General features: G+C 29.4%; 2 protein-coding genes across 2 annotated transcripts in view; one reads left to right on the plus strand and one right to left on the minus strand.

The window, feature by feature from the left end:
• Window positions 1-2,385, plus strand: part of LOC106686192 (uncharacterized) — an 11,534-nt gene extending 9,149 nt beyond the window's left edge. The window contains exons 3-4 of the mRNA XM_014429374.2: window positions 261-393; window positions 2,004-2,385. Of these exons, the coding sequence (XP_014284860.1) occupies window positions 261-393; window positions 2,004-2,128 (258 nt within the window). The 3' untranslated portion in view covers window positions 2,129-2,385. The remainder of the gene's footprint in view (window positions 1-260; window positions 394-2,003) is intronic.
• l(3)72Dn (UTP4 small subunit processome component l(3)72Dn) lies at window positions 1,906-18,219 on the minus strand. The gene is made up of 16 exons (XM_014429376.3): window positions 17,911-18,219; window positions 17,666-17,837; window positions 17,522-17,590; window positions 16,181-16,265; window positions 15,899-16,097; window positions 14,128-14,246; window positions 13,683-13,829; window positions 11,732-11,802; window positions 10,589-10,813; window positions 9,848-10,037; window positions 7,518-7,618; window positions 7,257-7,352; window positions 6,976-7,158; window positions 6,196-6,327; window positions 4,150-4,271; window positions 1,906-2,103 (listed from the first exon to the last, which is right to left on the minus strand). Exons 1-15 carry the CDS (start codon window positions 18,009-18,011, stop codon window positions 4,152-4,154), a joined length of 2,010 nt encoding a protein of 669 aa, XP_014284862.1. The 5' UTR covers window positions 18,012-18,219; the 3' UTR covers window positions 1,906-2,103; window positions 4,150-4,151.
• Window positions 18,220-20,444: the final 2,225 nt, after the last annotated feature.

Below are 20,444 nucleotides of genomic sequence, written 5' to 3' on the forward strand. Positions count from 1 at the left end.
ACGTATTTCTTTTAGACAAAGAAAACTGGTTAGCTTGCTTTATAATTTAAAATAACAAATAACAATATTAAAATTATACATAAAATAAAACATATCAAAACCCTTTATACATCAAAAATATACTATTTACTCAAAAAGAGCATATTACAATATGTACCTGGAGATATAATATTATTACGTAATACATTTGTTTTTGGCTTGTCATTGCAAGTACTGAGCAACTGTCCTATTGGTTTTTTTTTTTTTTTGGTTTTTTTTAGATTTATAGGGAAGAAGCAGTGAAATTGGGCCTTGATCCAGATTTCTTATTCAAAAGGAGAAAAAAGAAGAGCGATGATAAGGAACTAGAAGTGAAAATAGCACCTTCTCCTCCCCCTCCAAAGACGATGTCACGTGAGTACATCTCATTTAATAACAATATCATTGTTGGCAATAATGATTTATGAAAACTACAGAAAAAAAAACAAACTAGGAAATACATTTTTTTTCAAAAATGAGTATACTTTTATATATTTTTGGATGGTGGACAAAAAGTCAAAGTAAAAACAGGTGAAAAAGGAATTAAAATAACTGCTGAATTATTAGTTAAGTGTAAATAATAGGGTCAGCGTAAGGAGTTGGCAGCCCCATCGCCCGGTCATTGCACCGTAGATAGCCACTGGCCATCCAGGTTGGGGGAACAGTACACAGGTACTCACACACTTACACTATTAACAGCACACTACATTCACCCTAGCATTACAGACCAAGGTCACCTACAGTACACACCCTAGGATCACCTCGCCTAGGTAGCTGCCCCAGATGGGGGAGTGTGCCAGGTTGCTCCAAGGAGGCAGCCCCTCCACCTGACTCGAGGGTAGCTGACTGATAACCAGCTCCTCTTAAACAATCTTATCAGGAAACCTCAACATTCAAGGACTCTGCTCGGAGTGAGGAATTGGAGAGCAGCTGCTCTTAACAGATTAAACTGATGGAAGCTGCTTGAGGAGGCCAGGACCCAATAATGGGTTGTCGCACCGATTGATGATGATGATGATGTAAATACAAGGTCTTATTAGAATAAAATTTGATCTTCTGAATATTTAGGAAAATTGAAATACCTCCTTTTTCTTTTGTAGTGCATAGATATCTATCTTACATCACTCATCTATGCAATTACCTATCAACAATATTCTTCAAAAGCTGTTTATTGTTTAATTTTTGGACTATAAGTTTTAATTTTTATAGACACAATAAGCCTCATGCAATCTCTACAATACCTCACTAATCAGGATCCACATTCATTGAAAGAGTATTTATTCATTTATTTTTTTTTTTTTATATGACTTAAAACTACTTGAGCAAAAAAAACAACTTCATCAGGGCTGAAAAACATACTAACAACTAAAATAATCTATCAAAGAAAGATAACATGAAATAAAAAAAAAATTAATTTAATTAAAAATATTTAAGTAAAATCTTTTTATTTTCTTTAATTTACTTAGTTCACTTTTATTTAAATGTTCACATATTTTAAATCATTTTTAGCGACACCTTAGTTTATTTCTATTTCATGTTATCAATTTCCATACTTTAAATACTTACAGAATTTTTTTTAGCTCTGATGAAGAAACGCAAAGTGGGGCAAAACGCTGGCTCACATTAAATAGTTTAATCACTATTTGAGTTGTTTTTTTTTTCTGGTCCCAGACCATCTTCATTTTATAGTATATTTATAATATATAATAAACTAATAATTATCAATGATATTCATAATTTTTTTCATCAATCATTCACATTTCAACTATAATTATAAAATTAATTTAATTACTCAATTTGATATAATTTTGCTCATATCAATAAAGAGCTTTCATTCATTTCAAACACGGGGTCACAACTTAAAAAGTTAAAAAAAATATAAACTGATTCAATAAAATATTGTTTATTTTAGTTTTTAATAAAACATGTGATAACATCATATTTATAAATATATATTTCTATACATCAGTTTTTTTCTTCTACAGAATTTGTAGGATGGCGCTCTAGAGCTGAACATTCTCTTGAGATTTGCGGCCCATTGTACGTATCTCCGAAGCAAGAGCTGGCCAAGGAAGAGGTGAAGAGCTATAACACAATTTTCTTAGGATGAAAAAATATTTTTGCCAAATATTGTAGTGCGTTAATAACGCAGAGTGAAATGCTTCATTAGAATAAAATATAGCCATGCAGCCTACAATTTTTGTAACAATGATAAAATTATTATTATTTTAATATTAAAATTAAATAATATTCTCAATTTGAAAGAAATATTAACATAAAAGGAAACAGTAACTAAAATATTCAGGAAAAAAATAATGCGTTAGCTGACCATTTAAGAATATGACTGCAGTAAAATGAGAAAATTTCACGAGAGCGGAAGAAACTCTTCCCCTTGTGTATTCTATAAACACATTCAATTAACCTGATGAACAGTTAAACTATAGAACGGCATATTTGTTTTCATTTTCCCCATAAGAGAAATTTTGATGGAAACAATTATATTAATTATTTATGAAAACAAGAATTTATTTTTCTACTGATATTACATTCTGAAAGTACTAGATGGAGCATTATTTTCAACTTACTGAAAGGAATATAAAAAAAAGTATTAAATTGTAAAATTTAAGTAAGCCATAACTTTTTTCCTTTTATTTCTAGAGGAATGTGTACTGTTGGAAATGTCACAGGGCTTCAAGAAGGAGATCTTATTAGGTTGATTTCTTAAGTCACTAGAACGGTTTTGGTGTTAGTTTGTAAAAAAAAATGAACGTAATCCATAATATTGATGGTTAGGTACATACATTTTCTGAAAGTTTCACTACAAAATGAGACCTCAAATAATTTGTATTCCATAGCAATGAAGTAGAAACATCCACATGATTGATAACTATAAACTCTGAAGTAGTGGAGAGCAAATCATGTACAAAATATAAGAAAATGACAATAATTTACTTAAAATAGATGTAGATTTGGGAGTGAAGGCCATCTAGCAGCTGAGTAGCACCATTTGGACACATAATTAGGACCGAAGATTTTTAAAGATTACTATGTGTATAGTAAATCTAGTATTTATCTTTCTCATCTCAAGCCATAACTATTCCTCTCAAGGTCTCACCAATGTATCTTAATTAAATAATTCAATATATTCCCACTTTCAACAAAATATTTATACATGTTAAAATTGGTGAAATTGATTTAAAAAAATAAATAAATAGAAAAATAAAACTGGTTAACCAATATAAAAAATGTTCATAATTCTAATAAAAGTTAAAAGATCTGAACTTGAGCTATGGACAGTAATTAACATAAAAATAATGTTAAGCCATAAATTTAACTTTGAAAATTCCATAATAATAGACATTACAAAAATCACAAAAAACAGAAGGATCTTAGAAGAGAATCACATAACTCAAAATAAAAACACAGTAAACTATAAAACAGATAAATAAAAAAACTTAAATACACATTATGCAGACATAATAAAGAGGCTGGCCATATAAATAATCAGGAAAAAACTTAAAAATAAAATTACCAAATTTTAAAACCATAACTTTAACCTAAATAGCAAAATATATTAAATACATACATATCAATAAGGAGGTAAAGAACAGCACACAGGCATATTGATATGCCCAAAGAGGTAATGTCTAATATAGTATATATTGGTTTGTATTAAAGGGACAAAATGAAGTAAATGTAGATTATAAGATTAATTTAATTTAAAAAATAAAAATGCATATAATACATGGAAAAAATTGTTTATAATATTAAATTAATGGTTGCAATTGTAGGATACAAGTACATGAATATGGGGTAAACCCGAAACGGTAAAAAAAATCATTGAATAGTATTGTGTTCTAAATGGAAGTTTTTTTCAACTCATCATATTAGCACATTAATACAAAGAACTTTGTAGCAAAGAAAATCCAGAAAAAATTTCATCAATTATTTACCAGTATAACAAAATGTATCAAACAAAAAAAAAAAATTAACCAGAAAAAATAAAAAATTTTAAGTAGTTTTTTACTAAATTTCAAAGTGTGACAGTAAATGGCCATTTTATTGTAGAAATTAAATCATAATCCTATATTAACATTAAACTAATATTTCTAAATATTAGAAAAGGCTTACTTTTACATCCTGCCAAATCGTTTCTGCTTCAATGAAGGAGGAAGCTTCTCGTAGAGTGTTACTGGACTGATTTCAACAGCAACCATCTCCCCATCACACAATGAACCGAAATAGACTAAATGCTGTGAACAAAAAATTTATGTATTACTATTTAAAGACATCGTAATCGAAAATCTCAATGAAGAATAGTAATAACACTATGACAGATTTTCCACTTTCCCTGGATTATCATAAAAACATCTTTACTCATTATGCTTTTATCTTTTGAAGAATTGAATACATTTCTGAATAATATATCGCCTCACCTATTAACTACTTCAGTTGGTTAGTAAGCTATTTTATTTTTTTAAATTTTTGTCCTTGATGAGAGTAATTCCAACATGAATACTCAATGCTTTTATTATTTTTTTATTTATCTTTACGATCACACCAAGAATAATATGCCTACACCTCAGATTTTTGTACAAGAAATTTTTTAAACATGAGCCAGCTCAATATTCATGGTCAGAAGTTAAAATCCTCTTTTATAGGTCAATGAAATAAAATTCCAATAAAAAATAACTAAAATAAAATTATATAAGATTTTTTTCAATCTTATATATCAAAATGCTCATGGTGTGACCAACAGTGTTAATACATAAAAAGGTTATACTTTCAAATATATAGATGTATGTTACAAAACAAAAACATATCAACAGAATAAAAAAGATATATAGCCTTTAGTAGTACTATTTTGAAGTGTGACTACAATATTTATTAAAATAAATAATTTAATTTCTATCCAGTTTAGTCTCAACACATTTTATTTTTCTTATAAGTCCGACGTTTCGGCCATTCCGGCAATCCCCAGGAACAATCTACTACAAAACAGCTTTTATTACATGTATGATCCTCAAAAATTTCAAAATACTTAACATTATTATTTATAATTTATCTTACCTTAATACAATTTTGGAATTATATGATTTAAAAAACTCTAACTCCATGTAGGCTATTCTGCCCTATATTAAGTATTTTGAAATGTTTGAGGATCATACATGTAATAAAAGCTGTTTTGTAGTAGATTGTCCCTGAGGATGGCCGGAATGGCCGAAACGTCGGACTTATAAGAAAAATAAAATGTGTTGAGACTAAAATGGATAGAAATTAAATTATTTATTTTAAAAAATCTACCAGTCTCAAGGAAGTTTTTAAGATTATAAATACAATATTTATGTTTTTCTCACACTTCAAAATAGTACTACTAAAGGCTATAAATCATTATTATTCTGTTGATATTTTTTTTGTTTTTTAACATTAAGAATTTAATATAACACTTAATAATAATAATAAAGGCTTAGTAAACCCGAAGGTTCGATGCCGACACCAATTATCTTTCTCTACATACATCTGTCCAGTGACGCCCCTCCAAACCCAAATCTACAATATCAGTTTTAATGCAATCCTCTCATATATGCTCTAGTCTACACCACGGCCGTTTACCCATCGGTTCAGTATTAATTAACATTTTATGAATCCATTCGTTACAAAGTTCTATAACCTCACACGCCCATCTTATTCACCACAATACTTTAACCTGAGTTATATTTACCAAGTGCAGTTCAGCATTCCATAGCCTTCTAAATTCTCCCATTAACTCATCCTTTTTCGGTTCAAATACTTTATGTAACGCTTTATTTTCAAGAACCTTAAGGCGATGTTCTTCCCATAGTATAAGAGACATCATTTTTCATCCATAAAGAACAGTGGGAAGGATAATAGTTTTATAAATTATAAATTGTGAATTTTTGGACAGAATGCACGAGGTAAGCAATTTCAAGATTGAAAAATGACAAGCGTTTCCCGCCTTTAACCTCGCTTTTATTTTCTCATCAATTTTGTTTTTTTCTAGTTTTTGTAGAGCCTAAATACTTAAACCTATTTACCTGTTCAAATGTATGTCCTCCGAAATTGCTACCATTCCTACTGATAACCATACATTTTGTTTTATCAACATTTATTTTGAGACCTAGATCAAGACTTAAACTAAATTAAATTAAATATTACCTTGTATTTCTTAATGACATGAAAAGCATGTTGAGGAGTATTGCTGAACGGATGTTGGTTGCTATTTTCTAAAGTATTATCATCTATATAAGTGCCTAAGCGGGGGATTTTTGACTCGACTTCTGGCAGCTCCTGAAAAATGTTCATAAAATAGATGAAAAAAAAATTGTATATTTTCATTAAACTTCACATCATATCATAAATATATTTTATTATGCTTTATCACTTTTTGAATTATTTTCAATAATGAACCGTCCTAATCAAATAAGAAAAAGAAATTTCAATCTCTTATAAAAATTTGAAGTATTTCTGAAGACATAAAGAATAAAAAAAAAAATCAAACAAAAAAGAAATCTCCCTGTGTGGGACGACTTTTTTTTATTTTCTCAAACAAAAAACAAAAACTAACAGCTTTGACTAAACTCGGTGAATTGGTGTACAATCAAGTTGTCTTTAATACCAGATAGATCTTGTCCTCATTGAAATGGTCTAACAGAGCTTAAACGTTGAATTTTTAAAAAATCTTCCTCAAAAGTACCTTTAATTTTGTTTAATTGAAAAAAATAAATAACCTACTATTGTTAGAAATAATAAACAACCAACAAATTTTTATGAATAACAAGGAGAAAGAAAGGATAAATAGAGACATTCAATTTGAACAGAAAAAGCTAAGACCACCCAATCTTTACCAATAGCATTTAGGTTTTGTAATCTTTTGTTAAATTGTAAACCATAGTAAATAGATACTTTTTGTTCCTAATGACAAAAAAAAAAAATTACCTTATCTTTATCAATGACCAGAATCGTTGAATCATCATGAAGGATGATGATATTTTCATTTCTTTCATCAAAAGTAAGATTGTGGACAGGAAAATGCCTATTCAGCCATTGTTTAGGATGCTGATCTTGTAAGATTTTTGAAAATTTTGTATATTTCCTTTTGCGTAATGAATACTCCATTATCTATAATACATAACAAAATCAAATTATAAAATTAAAACTGAAGTAATAAAATCAAAGCATGTTGGCTTAAATGTAATAGGGTATAATGGATGACAAACCTTATGGTCAGCGTAAACCAGAACCATTTCATTTGTGGAAGGATGAATTGCCATAGCTGTGATTGGACAATTGTACCTCGGTAATTTAGTATGGATCTGAAACAATTATGATGATAAAGAGTGACCTTAAAATAATAAATCAATAAATAATAGTATTAAAAAATCATTAATACACTTATCAACAAAAGCATTGGTAAATGTTGAGATAAAACTCAGTTTTTTATACTTAATTATTTATATTTGAGAAAGAGTATATCATACCTTTCCATCCTGCCACACAATTACATTGCTCTGTATATCCGCAGCCACAATATACTGAGAATCACTTGACACTGCCAACATTCTAATACTGTCTTTAAAATCTGAAAATAATTTTTTGATGAAGTACTTCAGACAAAAAAAGGCAAATCTAAAAATCATCAACAAACTAATAATTCATTTCACCAGTATTCACTTCAATAAACTCTTATTATAATGTAACTTGTTATGCCAATAATTCACAAATGATAAGGTTTAAATCTGAAATCAATGTTTGGTAAGTATAAAAAGAAATTAACAGCATATCATAATAAAACATTTGAATGTTTTAAGTGAATTGACTCACTTTCAACAATATTTCTTTATTTATCTCTTATGCCATCTTTAGGCCTATTAAAAATGGACTTTCACTAAAATCAAACTCAATACTATTCATAATTCAATTACAGTTTAATCTTGGTAATCTAAACTTCGGTACTCCGAACACTCTAGTAATTTGAACTGGCATAAAAAAAAGTTACTTTTCTTTAGAGAAAACTCAGTAGGTAATAACATTTTTATTTTCAAATAAAAGTCCATATATGTAAAGGACATTTTTAACTTCCCGATTTATGGGAAAATTATTGTAATCATAGTGAAAAGAAGTGTGATTCAAAAAATCAATGTCCATTACTTTACTGCTTTTCTCTCGTATGTAGATGCACAACAAGGAATCCTTATGACAATGAAAAATTTGAATCTCGAAGATGTATTATTCTTAGATGTAGCTTGGGAGGCTGTTCAGTCAAAGACCATATGCAATTCATGAAATCCATTGTTGGGAAAGAGGACATCCATGGATTATCAACTGACAACAATGACAAAACTAGCCAACGTATTACTTTGACCTTGATAACAATTATAAACCCTGATGCTTCAGTGAATGATAAAGATGTTGAAGAATAGGTGAACGTCGAGGGGAGAATGAGTTAAAATTTAAAACTGAAGAGGAAATCTCTTCAGAATACAGAAGTCTCTACCAATGAAGAAGAACGTAAAAGTCAAGTTGAGGAACCAACCACAATCACGTATCAACCCTTTGGGTACATATTTATCGCTTAAAGGATCAATATAAAATTCTTCATCACATTCAAAATCACTAATTCTATTAAAACTATCGCTATCACTTTGATAAAATATATTCTCTATTTCTGGCATTATGGGGTTGTGTATCCCAAACAAGCCTCACCAAACTAATTATTTGTTCTGTTGCAACAGATACATATTACTTTGAGATAAACTAGAATTAACTAGTCGTATCTAGTCTCAGTTCCAAGGACGTATTAGAATGTCATGTGCGTCTTGGCTCAAACAAATACATGATGAACTAATACAAATATAGCCAAAGGGTTAAGAAGCAGTGTCTTATTTCAATCACTTTCTGAAGTTGGCAAGAGAGAATGATATACCATGACAGTAACTCCTTCTCTTACAATGTCTAAGAGAAGAAGTATGAAAGAAGTTTCTGCAGGAGTCTGAGCAAAAAGATAATAAGTTACTTCTTTAAAAAGAATTAATTTTTTAAAACTTCAAACTGTTAAATTTCAAATAAAATATGTAAAAAAATAAAAATAGTTATGTATATTCATAATGTTGAATTTTTATACACTAATTTTTCAAACACTTTCAGTAATCTAAACACCCGCCTTCGATCATTCAAACAGGTAACGATATGTACTAATTGAATTATGATAGTCAGTTATCAACTATTAAGCCAGGCCTAAAGAGAAATACTGTAACAACAATAAATGCTGCAATAATGGCAACATCTATACAACTACCACTATTTATTGTGTTATCCTGTAAACGGCTTTTGACATGACAGTAACATCACTGTAACTACATGCACTTTTAACTACCATGCCAGACCTAGTATGATAATACTGTCAAATGTGAACAGGTCTCTTTAGTTTACAGGCATAGGTGAAACATCATATTGACCTCAGTTGTCACATAAAGCATTCTTATAAGTTGGCCTGATATCACAAATTACAAAATTACAATTTTTTGAGCCCATGATCTGAAAGAATTCTGGTTTTCACCTAAATGTTTTGTAATATATACAGAATGATCAAAATAAAAATTTACATAAACTTCATTGAAATTTTTGTAGCATTATAAAAATGTTGCAGGAATTAATGAGAATCAATTACAGAATATACCATTTTTGAGAGATTAATTGATTAGAAACTTTTTTTTTATACAAATAACAACTTATTCTGATTTCCCTCAATATTTTCAATATTACTATGAGTTAATCCATCCTCATACAATACAAGCATTTCAACAGTTACCTTTATCTTTGTAAGCGTCAAAGGAGTGAAGAATGGAAGGCTGGTCAGATGATACAGATAGAGATACAACACAACCCTCAATGGTGCCGAGGACCAGAAGAGAGCTGTTGGGTGAGAAGCACATCGCGAGCGAGGCCAAGTTCTCTTTTGAAGAGACTTTCACTTTGGATATGCTTGGTTTTTTGTCATCCTAAAAAGTTAAAAAAAAAATATTATAGAACCTGAAACTATACAATACAAATATATTTCAGTAATAAATGGAAGTATTTACTTCAAAAGGTAATAAAGGTAATATTTTTAAGTAAAACAATTGTAGCTATTTCTCAAAAAAAAATTTAATTAATTTAATTTTAATTATGAATTATCTTACACCATTATCACTTAATTATCAACATTAATATGAAAATTTATAGTTTAGATTGTACTTGAGAATGGCCGAAACATTGGGCATTTAAAATATTAAAAAAGATTGTTTGAGGCATAAATGGATACAATTTATTTTATTTAAACCAAAAAAGCAATGTTTATTTATTTTGTAAATAGCTGAGAAGGTTAAAACATCATATCGATAAATAATTAAGCAACTGTATTATTTAGGGTAAAAGTCCTTTCCTCTTTTAACATTTAACTAGTCAAAATAAATTTTCTAAAAGAACCATAGTAATGAGGAATTAAGGAAAATTAGATAAATATTTAAGGATAATATAAATAAAACAAACAGAAAAACAAAAATAGTTTTACCATAATTAGAGAATATAACTTGAAGCTTTCCTGTGTTGAACAGGCCATCCATCGACCGTCAGGTGATATTGCAGAACATCTAATCCGCACCTCTGAAAGAGGTTTCCATTCCAGTAGTTTTGTAGGAGGACAGACATCTTTCTGACCGAGTCGCCAGACAACTAAAGAGTTTGGGTACCTCAGCATCAATAACCTCTTTAGGTTTGAGCAATGGACTGAAGGGGTCTAGAATATTATACATCAAAATTAAAAATGTAATCAAATAAGTAGTGTCTTTCAAGGTTAAACAGACTAACACCTTATATAAATTGTTGTTCATATTGTATAAATTGTCGTTCGTTCTGTATCAGTTCTTAGTACTATAAAACCAGAACATGAAATATAATGAAGAGTTAATAGTGGTCAGTCATTCATTCAATGTATTATTAATGTAACAGGCTAGACACAAGCAAGTTTATTCGGAGCTTCATATATACTACTAACACTGGAGTGGAAGGATCTATACTTATATAGTTAGTGTAGCCGTGTGGCCAGCCAGTGAAGGATATTTCTAGTTGCATGTAGAGGATTTCTTTGAATATGCATTTTATACCTATATGTTTCCTATTTATATATTTTTTAATTTATTAGGTTCCAACAGTAAGCATCCTATTTCTTTATTTTTGTAAAATGCATAAAATGAATATATATATTTTTTTTTATTTACTTTTAATTGGTGTTTAAAGATTCTGTCTGTCTTGTCAATTGTTATGACATGGAAATACATGCAACTTTTTTTATCAAAGTTTCTTATGTTACTTCAAAAACCACATGAACTAATTAGTTTATTCACAGTACATTTAGGTAAAGAATAAAAGAAAGATAACCAGATTTTTCTCAAACAGATTTCTCACAAATAGGCAATAATTTATCAGCTTGATTATACTTTCGGTTATAATCAAGCTGATAAATTATTCAAAATAGATCATGCATGGAGTTTGAGAGAGCCTGGTGCTTTCATGGAGATCTTATAATACTCACACAATAATAATTTACATGTCATTCATAATAAAGCAAGTCAATAATACGTTATAATCCCAGGAATTCTTATAAAACAATAATACAAAATACTAAAAAAAAAAGTGATTGTATAAAATTATTCACCTGTAATAATGGTGGATACTTGAAGAGCACTTTAGGTGGATAACTGCTCATAGCAATGTAGCCATCAACACCTACAACGTACACAATAGAGATTAGTCATCAACACTTATAGCATATATAATATAATTCGGCCAAATATCTTCAAATAAAGCTAGAGAGGAATATAAATGAAAGATACTTGAGTAAATTTAAAAAGGTTCGATGAATAAGAAGAGATTTTAAAATGAAGCAGCTTTATGGGATGTGATAAATAAATCAGCAGGTGTACAAATAATCAAGGCCTGGATTAATATGAAGTAAAAACCCGCAGAATATGCCATATAATATGTAATAATAACATCTAAAATACAAAGTATAAAGCCAAAAATCTTCAAATGTACAATAAGAGAGCTAAAGTATACCAATATGCCTAACAAAGAGTCTGAATAAAGAAAGAAATAAAGTAAATAGGTAAAAACATATTACGAAAAACTTAAAAAGAGCAAAAAAAAAGAAAAACAACAATAATTAGATTTAAAAAGGATAATAAATAACAGTGAAATACAACAAATAATCAAACACAAATTAATAGAAAAATAATTAAAGCAAATGATAACAAACAAGAAACAGAAAATAGGTAAATAAATGGGTAAAATAAGTGAATGAAATGTAAATGTTCATCAGATAAGAATTTGAAATTATGAATAAAAGAAATACATTACTTCTGTATCTATTATTACTTTTATACTATGTTTATATTTAAGACTTTTTATATTTGTTAAAGTATAAACTGCATTTAATAACTAACAGAAAAGATGTACAATATAATGTAAGCATTACAAGAGAGATTTCTAAATTTCATTCAGTAAATCCTAATTTGTTTTGAATTAAAATATTTTTATAACTAGGAAATGATTTCTCCACATCAACAGACATAATGGGTGCAAATTCGTATGCACTTCAATTAGGGGTTTTGTTCTTTGTTGTTGTTGAAAAGAAGGATAAATGGAATTTCGAAAAATAAAAAAATCTATATCTATTGTTAGAAGTGGATTATTGAAAGTAGTGATTATTATACCGTTGTATTACTAATTGAATGAATATTAAACTTCGATTGTAATTTGAAATTTCGTCTTCATTGTTCCATTTGAATTTATTCTTTATAATTTTATACTTTTTTTGAAAATATATATTTTTATTACTCCTGTATCTATTTATTACTTTTATATTATGTTTATATTCTTAATATTCATATCTTTTTATAATGATACTTTTATAATTATTACTTTTAGCTTATGTATTTATTATTATTATTATTTTTTAATTGAATATCAATGTGGACGACCATGTTGGCTTTTTATGTATATATATTTTGGCCACATTTAAAATGTTTATTATTTTTTATACTGTTGACTATAATCCTGTTTTATGTTTGATGAAGGAAAAAAGTCATGTTTAGGAAAGAGAGATAGTTGTAAAATTAAAAAATAAAGGAAAATATATATACATGTGTAAAGATTGTTAAAAAGCTAGAAAAAAAAATGAAAATATATAAGGAAAAAAGAACAATAAACAATTAAAAAAAAATTGTGTATAATTTTAGCATATAATTCAAAAATTTTCAAACTGTGACTATTTATATTAATATGTTTCAAAACGAATCATTCTTTACTAATGTTAATTATGAGGCAACCCAATCCAATTGAGCAGCATATGGCTAATTGCATCAGAGTAAACTGATGAGAAAAGATTGTTCATCAGTGGTTTAAAAAAACACAAACAAAATATGCAATTGCATTAAAATCCAGGCCTTGTTTACGAACTAATACTCAAGAAATGGATGGAGGAATACAAGGTGAGATTAAGAAAGTAGGAAGTATTCTGGGTTCCTTGAGAATTGAAATGAGGAGATTTAACATTTTATTTTAACAAGAAAAAAATTTATTCAAAATTCAAAAGTTGGTATATTTACCTGCTGAATAGAGTTTGTTATCACATATTACTAATGAATGGACGTCATGATCATGGATAAACCTCTGTATCGATTTGACCCATCTTCCTTTCGTATCCCCTTCTCGAATCTTTACCCTTTCATAGGTTGCAATAAGTGGATCGACACCTGTTAATATTCCACAACTATTACTATAAATATAAATGGATTAAAATGAAGTTTAAAAACTCAATGTGAATCAATTTATTTTATGACTGAACTGTTTAGAATAAAAGAGGCTTAAGTATAATAATCTTATAATTTTGAATTTTGCCGAGCTAGTGGCTATCAATTTCATCCTTTAAACATGGACAAAAGTAATTGTCTGTTGCAGCATTGTTTTGAAACTTTATAAAGATAACTTTAATCCAAACATTAATATAGTTCATAAAATAATTTCGAATTATAATTATCACAGACAATTTACCTGCACAATAAACTGTGTTTTGATCCTTAGCTAAACAAACAGCTCGAACATCAGCCTTGTGAGTTAGGTAACTAGAAATACCTAATCCTAAATTACCATCCCAAAAGCACAGTTTACCCCTATAATTGACAAAAACAATATTATGTGATATTAATACATAAAATATAAATAAATATTAAAATGCAAACAACAGTAAACATCTCAAAGAAACTAATAAGGGAGGCTACACACTTTGGATCACCTTGGAAAATTTTTTCAGTGATACTAGGTTGAAAAATATTAGACATGTGTCCGAGGTTTCTTGCCAATGCACTGTAGGTAGCGAGATAAAAAATATTTTTTATAAGTTTTTATATTATCTTTGTTGTACTTGCTTTGTATGTATTTAACGGTCATTATAAACCAATCGATTTTTTTTTTAAATAATAAAGAAAATGATTGGAGAAGTTTGTGGGGGGTGCAGTCAGCAAAAAACAACATAAATAAACAAAACCATATTTATTTATTTTATGCCGACATTTCGACCTGAGTTTCAGTTCTTCATCAGGGGTTATGGTGTAGAAGGTAGGCATACAACTCCGCCATAACCAATGTATATACAACAGTTTTAGGCCTACCTTCTATGCCATAACCCCTCATGAAGACCTGAAACTCAGGTCGAAACGTCGGCATAAAATAAATATATATGGTTTTCTTTATTTATGTTGTTCTTTGCTGACCGCACCCCCCGACAAACTTCTCCAATCATTAATCTACAGTCAACTATCTACACCTCATTATAAAGAAAATGGTCACAGGTGTGGTCACAAGAAACCAAAAAATAATTAACGGCTATTTATTTGCCAACGTTTCACCCCACTTTGTAGAGCTTCATCAGAGCTGTTTCAGTTGAGGTCAATTCGAAACAGTTGAAATATTTTTACTTAGTGATTAAGAAAAAAAAGATTTTTGATTACATTAAATTAGTTTAATTGTATAAAACACCACACAAACCAGAAGTTGCTTCCAGTAAAGAAGATAAAAAAATTAAAATTGACTATTTTTTTTGTTATTCTACATCCAAAAACAAATTGATTGATATATTATTATCTCACTATACCATAATAAGAGCACAGTATTGAAATAATTAACAAATAAAGGCTTAAAATCTAAAAAGATAAAGATATAGTTTGGAAGAACAGAAATTCAGCTTTCCAAAAGTTGTATTTAGATATCATAGTGAGAAGTTATAAATTTCTTTCGTGAATGGGGGACATCGGCAGAAAAAAAAAATCTCCAAAAATCAAGCCCAAATATTTATATTTTTTTATTTATATGAAAATCCATAATAAAAAGTTTTAAAAGGCACTTGAAACAAATTTGACTAGACTTTTTCTAAACAAAATTTTTTTTGTTAACTTTACTGGAAGCCATATTTTGTTTTTGAACAGTTTTATTAATTTAAACTCATTTAATATAATCAATAATCTTTTGTTCTTAATCTTCACTAAAAAACAAATAAATTGGTACAAAATAACCACTAAATACATGGAAAGCAAAGACGCCATACAATAATAAAAAAAAAGAAATTTAAAATTATATAAAAAATTTTGTTTATATTAAGGATGACACTTAATATCATTAATGAAAAACAGGAATTCTCATGAAAGAAACACAATTTCAAACCAAATGATCAATTGTAATCCAGTAAATAAATATCACGGCCTTTCGAGAAAAATGAATAAGGAACATGTTAAGTAAATAAAATAACACAGCTAATAATAACAAATACCTTGAGTCGCCACTAATGATAGTGAAATCATCAGTAACAGCCAGGGACCATACTTTGGTCTCTTGATTTGTATGCAGTCGGCCTGTATTCATACGATGAATAGCATGTCCTGATTCGACATCCCATATTCGGACAGTGTCCAAAGAACCCGTAACTAAATGAGTTCCAGTTGCATTCCAAGCGATGCACAAAATTTTACCTGAAAAAACAAGTTTATTTCAATCTTAATTATAATTAAATATAACACTTTATAATTATAAAAATTTATCAACAATAAATTACCTTCTTGCCTATCAAGAATTTTTTTGTACATAATTTCGTCATCCTCAATGCTAAAAATATTTATGTAACCATCTTCGGTCCCCGCCTGAGAAAAATAAAATTATGACTGACCTTCAAATGTAATAATAATTTGATAACTTATAAATACTGTAAATATGGAAGAAGTTATGGGAAGAAATGGAAGAACTAAGCCCTGGCAATGAGAAAATGTTTTACAATAAAAAGTAAAATCAATAAATACTAATGGCCCACTCTTTAGCTTGCAATGTTCATTACATTACTAGGATGCTTTTTGTAATTATAATTTAAGTGACAGTATCAAGATGATTGGGCTGTTTGTAGCCAAGGGAGTTGGAGCGTCAACTTCACCTAACTCGTAACTGCAGCAAATCCGGACTAGGGGGGGTCAACTTTTATTTCTGTGGTGGTCCGATGAAATGAAAACTTGACCCCCCACCATTGTTTGAATAGGATGGGTATCTTTAGATAGGTTGATAAAAAAAAAAGTTACTTTTTTTCAGAAAACTCAGCAGGCAAACACATTTTTGTTTTCAGATAATAGGCCATTTTTAAATTCCCAATCTATAGGCAAGTTGTAATCACCATGAAAATTGAAAGTGAAATCTTTTATAGTTTCGACATTGGGTAATTTAATTTCTATGAAAGTGTTCAAAATATGTTTTTTTAGAATTAGAAATACATAATATCTATTGTATAAATCATTTTAATATGTAAAACTAATTCAAATAAAAGTAGAAATATGTATAACACATAGTTTTAGTTTGAATTACCGAGATTACACTGAATTAGCTTTGCTTGATACAATCTACATAGTTATGAAAAGCAAATTGATATATAATTAGAGCATTTCATTACATAATTTTAAAGCCAATGGATTTCTAAGTAACTAAATATTTATTTATCATCATATTATATCTCCCATAAGATAAAATAAATTTATCTTGCACCCATCACAAATCATATTTTAGACATAAACAACACAAAGAGCACAGCTTATAGAAGAAGCCACTAACATAATGTTATAGAAATGATGGAGAACAGGTACTTTAGAAAAAGCAAAATAGGGAAGATCAAGTTTAGAATACATCAAAATATATCAAACTGCATTCCTGAGCCTATACTGAGAGCTAGTGTTGAGTATACAGGGCTCGATAACATTACCATAATAATTAAATAAATGATAGTGTTCTATTAAAAAAATATATAAATTAATGCTTATTAACTGTATAATTATTGAAGTCGAGTATATAAACTTAATTCAGAAGATAAATTATATCAAGTTTTTAAATAAGAATCAGTGTGATAATAACATATACTTACTGCTAATTGTTTTATTTCAGGTTTGACAGATATACACCAACAACAGCCAGATGTGACAGGATGCATAGACTAAAATAAAACATAGCTTATAGTCTAATTTAACAATGTTAATCGCATACAAAAATGTATCTTTCATATAGGTACCTTTGGTGTTTGCCTAAACAGGTCATATTCAATTATGGATCCTTGATGACCAACACTAAACAGACGTCCTTTATACCAGTCAAGACCTTCCACAACATCAAAAACACCTAAAATAGTTCTTTCTATATGTGGAGTATAACTAATATTCCACACTTCAATAGTATTGTCGGCTCTGTAATATATATAAGAATCATCATTAAAATTTTAAAATCATTCAATACTCTAATGACATCTCAAACACCAACCTGGCCACAGCAAGTAACTTAGCTTCCTCATCACAAGACATACATTTCACAGACACTGGAAGAAGATTATAAAATCTGACACTGTGTACAGTAGTAGCCATTTCAAAAACGAAAGTTGGGTGAATCAGTTCAAAAACATATTAATATATCAATTATAAATTAATGCTAACTAACTCCAAGTTCACAGTAGATACAAAGTTAAAACGAATAATATGTAATTACATAACTACTTCTATTTATTAGATACAATCAAAACATTTCCAAGGAACATAATGAATCAACCGCCTGCTTGCTCTACCAACACGTGATTATAACCTTTTAGTATACAAACCCTTCCTTACAAATCGATAGAACATAACATTACTTAAATAATCGATATGAAATTGATAACTTAAGAAATGTGAAATGAGCTCAAATTATTTTTTAAGTCGTAGTAAAGGCTCAGGATTATTGAGACAGGGGGCATGGGAACAATAATTACTTAGAAATATCGGATTTACGTTTATTCATAGGAAATATAGCAAACAATCAAACTTAGGCTGTTGGAAAAACATTTAGTTAATCTGCAGAATAGACCAAAACCGGAGGACGAAAACAAGAAAAACCTAGTAAAAGCTCAGCTCATAAAATTCTGATTTTTCTAACATACTGGGTCAACAGTAAAAGAAAAAAAGTCATGACCTCATCCTCACTGTGCTAGAACCATGGTGCACAAAAAATAACAATTTTGGAGTTTTTTTTTTATTTTTGGCTTATGCTTTTTTTTTTTTTTTTTTTTTAGAAAAACCTACATTGGAGGAAGGGGAAACAATAGGTACCCACTCTTTGAAGTTTTTTTTTAAATCTTTAAAAGACTTAAAGGGTGTGGTTATTGATTCTGGCGTTAAGTTTTTTTTTACATGGTTTAGACAATTTTTGAAAAATGTCATTTCATTGTCCAATCATTTATGAAAGACTTTTACCAACCAAGCAACGATTATTTACATGGCAATTACTAATAACGTGACACAGCAACATATAGGTAACCCATTTAAAGAATATATAACATACTAAAAAAAAAAAAAAAAAGTGCTCTCTATTGTATCTTCGGCCACTAGGAACGTTTTGTTTTCAGCAGAATTGACCAATTTGAAGCGGAATTTGTTAGCTTTAAAGCACCCCCAGTCAACAATTGCGTAACGTTAGAGACCATGATGGCGACCATATCAGATCCATATTAGGCACCAACAGATTGGGCAACTAGGTATCACCGCATCACTTTCTAAGCCAATGGCCAATATATGATGGTTATTTTCCATTTTTATTTTGGATAGGTTTGATTATACGAGGATGGCTTGAAAACCTTTCGTAATGTACTAGAAAGAAGTGTCTTATCTCGGTGGAACTGCTTTTATTTTTTAACATAGTCTCCCTGTAGACTAATGCATTTGGTCCAGTGATGTTCCAATGCTTTGATCCCATCTTGAAAATGAGATTCCTCTAGGCCTGAAAAATACCTCTCCTATTCGGCTGTCAGTTCTCCCGTTGTAGGAAATCTCCGTCCACCTAGGAAAATTTTCAGCTTGGAAAAGGGATGAAATTCTGATAGTGCCAAATAAGGTGAATAAAGTAGATGTAGCAACAATTCGTAACACAGTTCATGAAGTTTTGCCAATACCACTTGTGTACGGGCGGGGGTGTTCCTCTTTTCAACAAGCAGTTTTACCTAAGGCATGCTGATCGGTATTCTATCTCGTGAGTTTACTAATTTCCAAATAGGAGCTCCATATAAAAGGATTAATAGAATAAAAGTTGCAAATTTGGGCCACCAATATTTGATGTAAGACGTGACGTTAGGATTGTGATTCTTGTAACTCTGGTGCGATACTTCGTGTGGACATTAAATTGAAGACTAGCATCAATAATAATTTCCAGGTATTTCAGAGACAAAGGTGTGAATGAATTTTGTGTATACCCATTATGACAGTGACAGTCTCCGTTTGCTTTTTACATTCATGTGATCTGCAAATTGCAATCCTACAGAAGATAGGTACCCTCGGATAGCTCTTATAGCCTGGTTGGCAATCTTTTATCTTGTATTTATTTTTAATATCTGATTTCATTTATATGTAATTAATTTTTTGTCTTAGAATTTCAACTTGTACATTTATTACAGAATCCGATATGTAGGTCCATCTGAGCTTGCAAAAAGAATTTTGGTTAAGTGTAAATGGTCTCTCGCGTAGGCAACGAGATTGCACTGAAAATGTAAGTGGTCACTCGCGCAGGCTACGATATTCCACTGAAAGTGTTAGTAGTCTCTCGCGTAGGGTACGAGACTCCACTGAAATTTGGTAGAAAATGATTATTGCTCCGTAACATTTTGCACTCTTGCTCCATCTTAATCCCATATTTGCTGTATGGTCAGTCTCGATCGCTAGCACTACAGCATCTATCGCGGATCGCATTTTTTTAAAAATTCATATTGGGACTTTGAGAAATCACTTAAACATTCAGTGGAATCTGTTAGCTTACGCGAGAGACTACTTACACTT

Source organism: Halyomorpha halys, unplaced genomic scaffold (genome assembly GCF_000696795.3).
Source record: "Halyomorpha halys isolate HHAL.00 unplaced genomic scaffold, Hhal_1.1 Scaffold797.1, whole genome shotgun sequence".
NCBI classification, from domain to species: domain Eukaryota; kingdom Metazoa; phylum Arthropoda; class Insecta; order Hemiptera; family Pentatomidae; genus Halyomorpha; species Halyomorpha halys.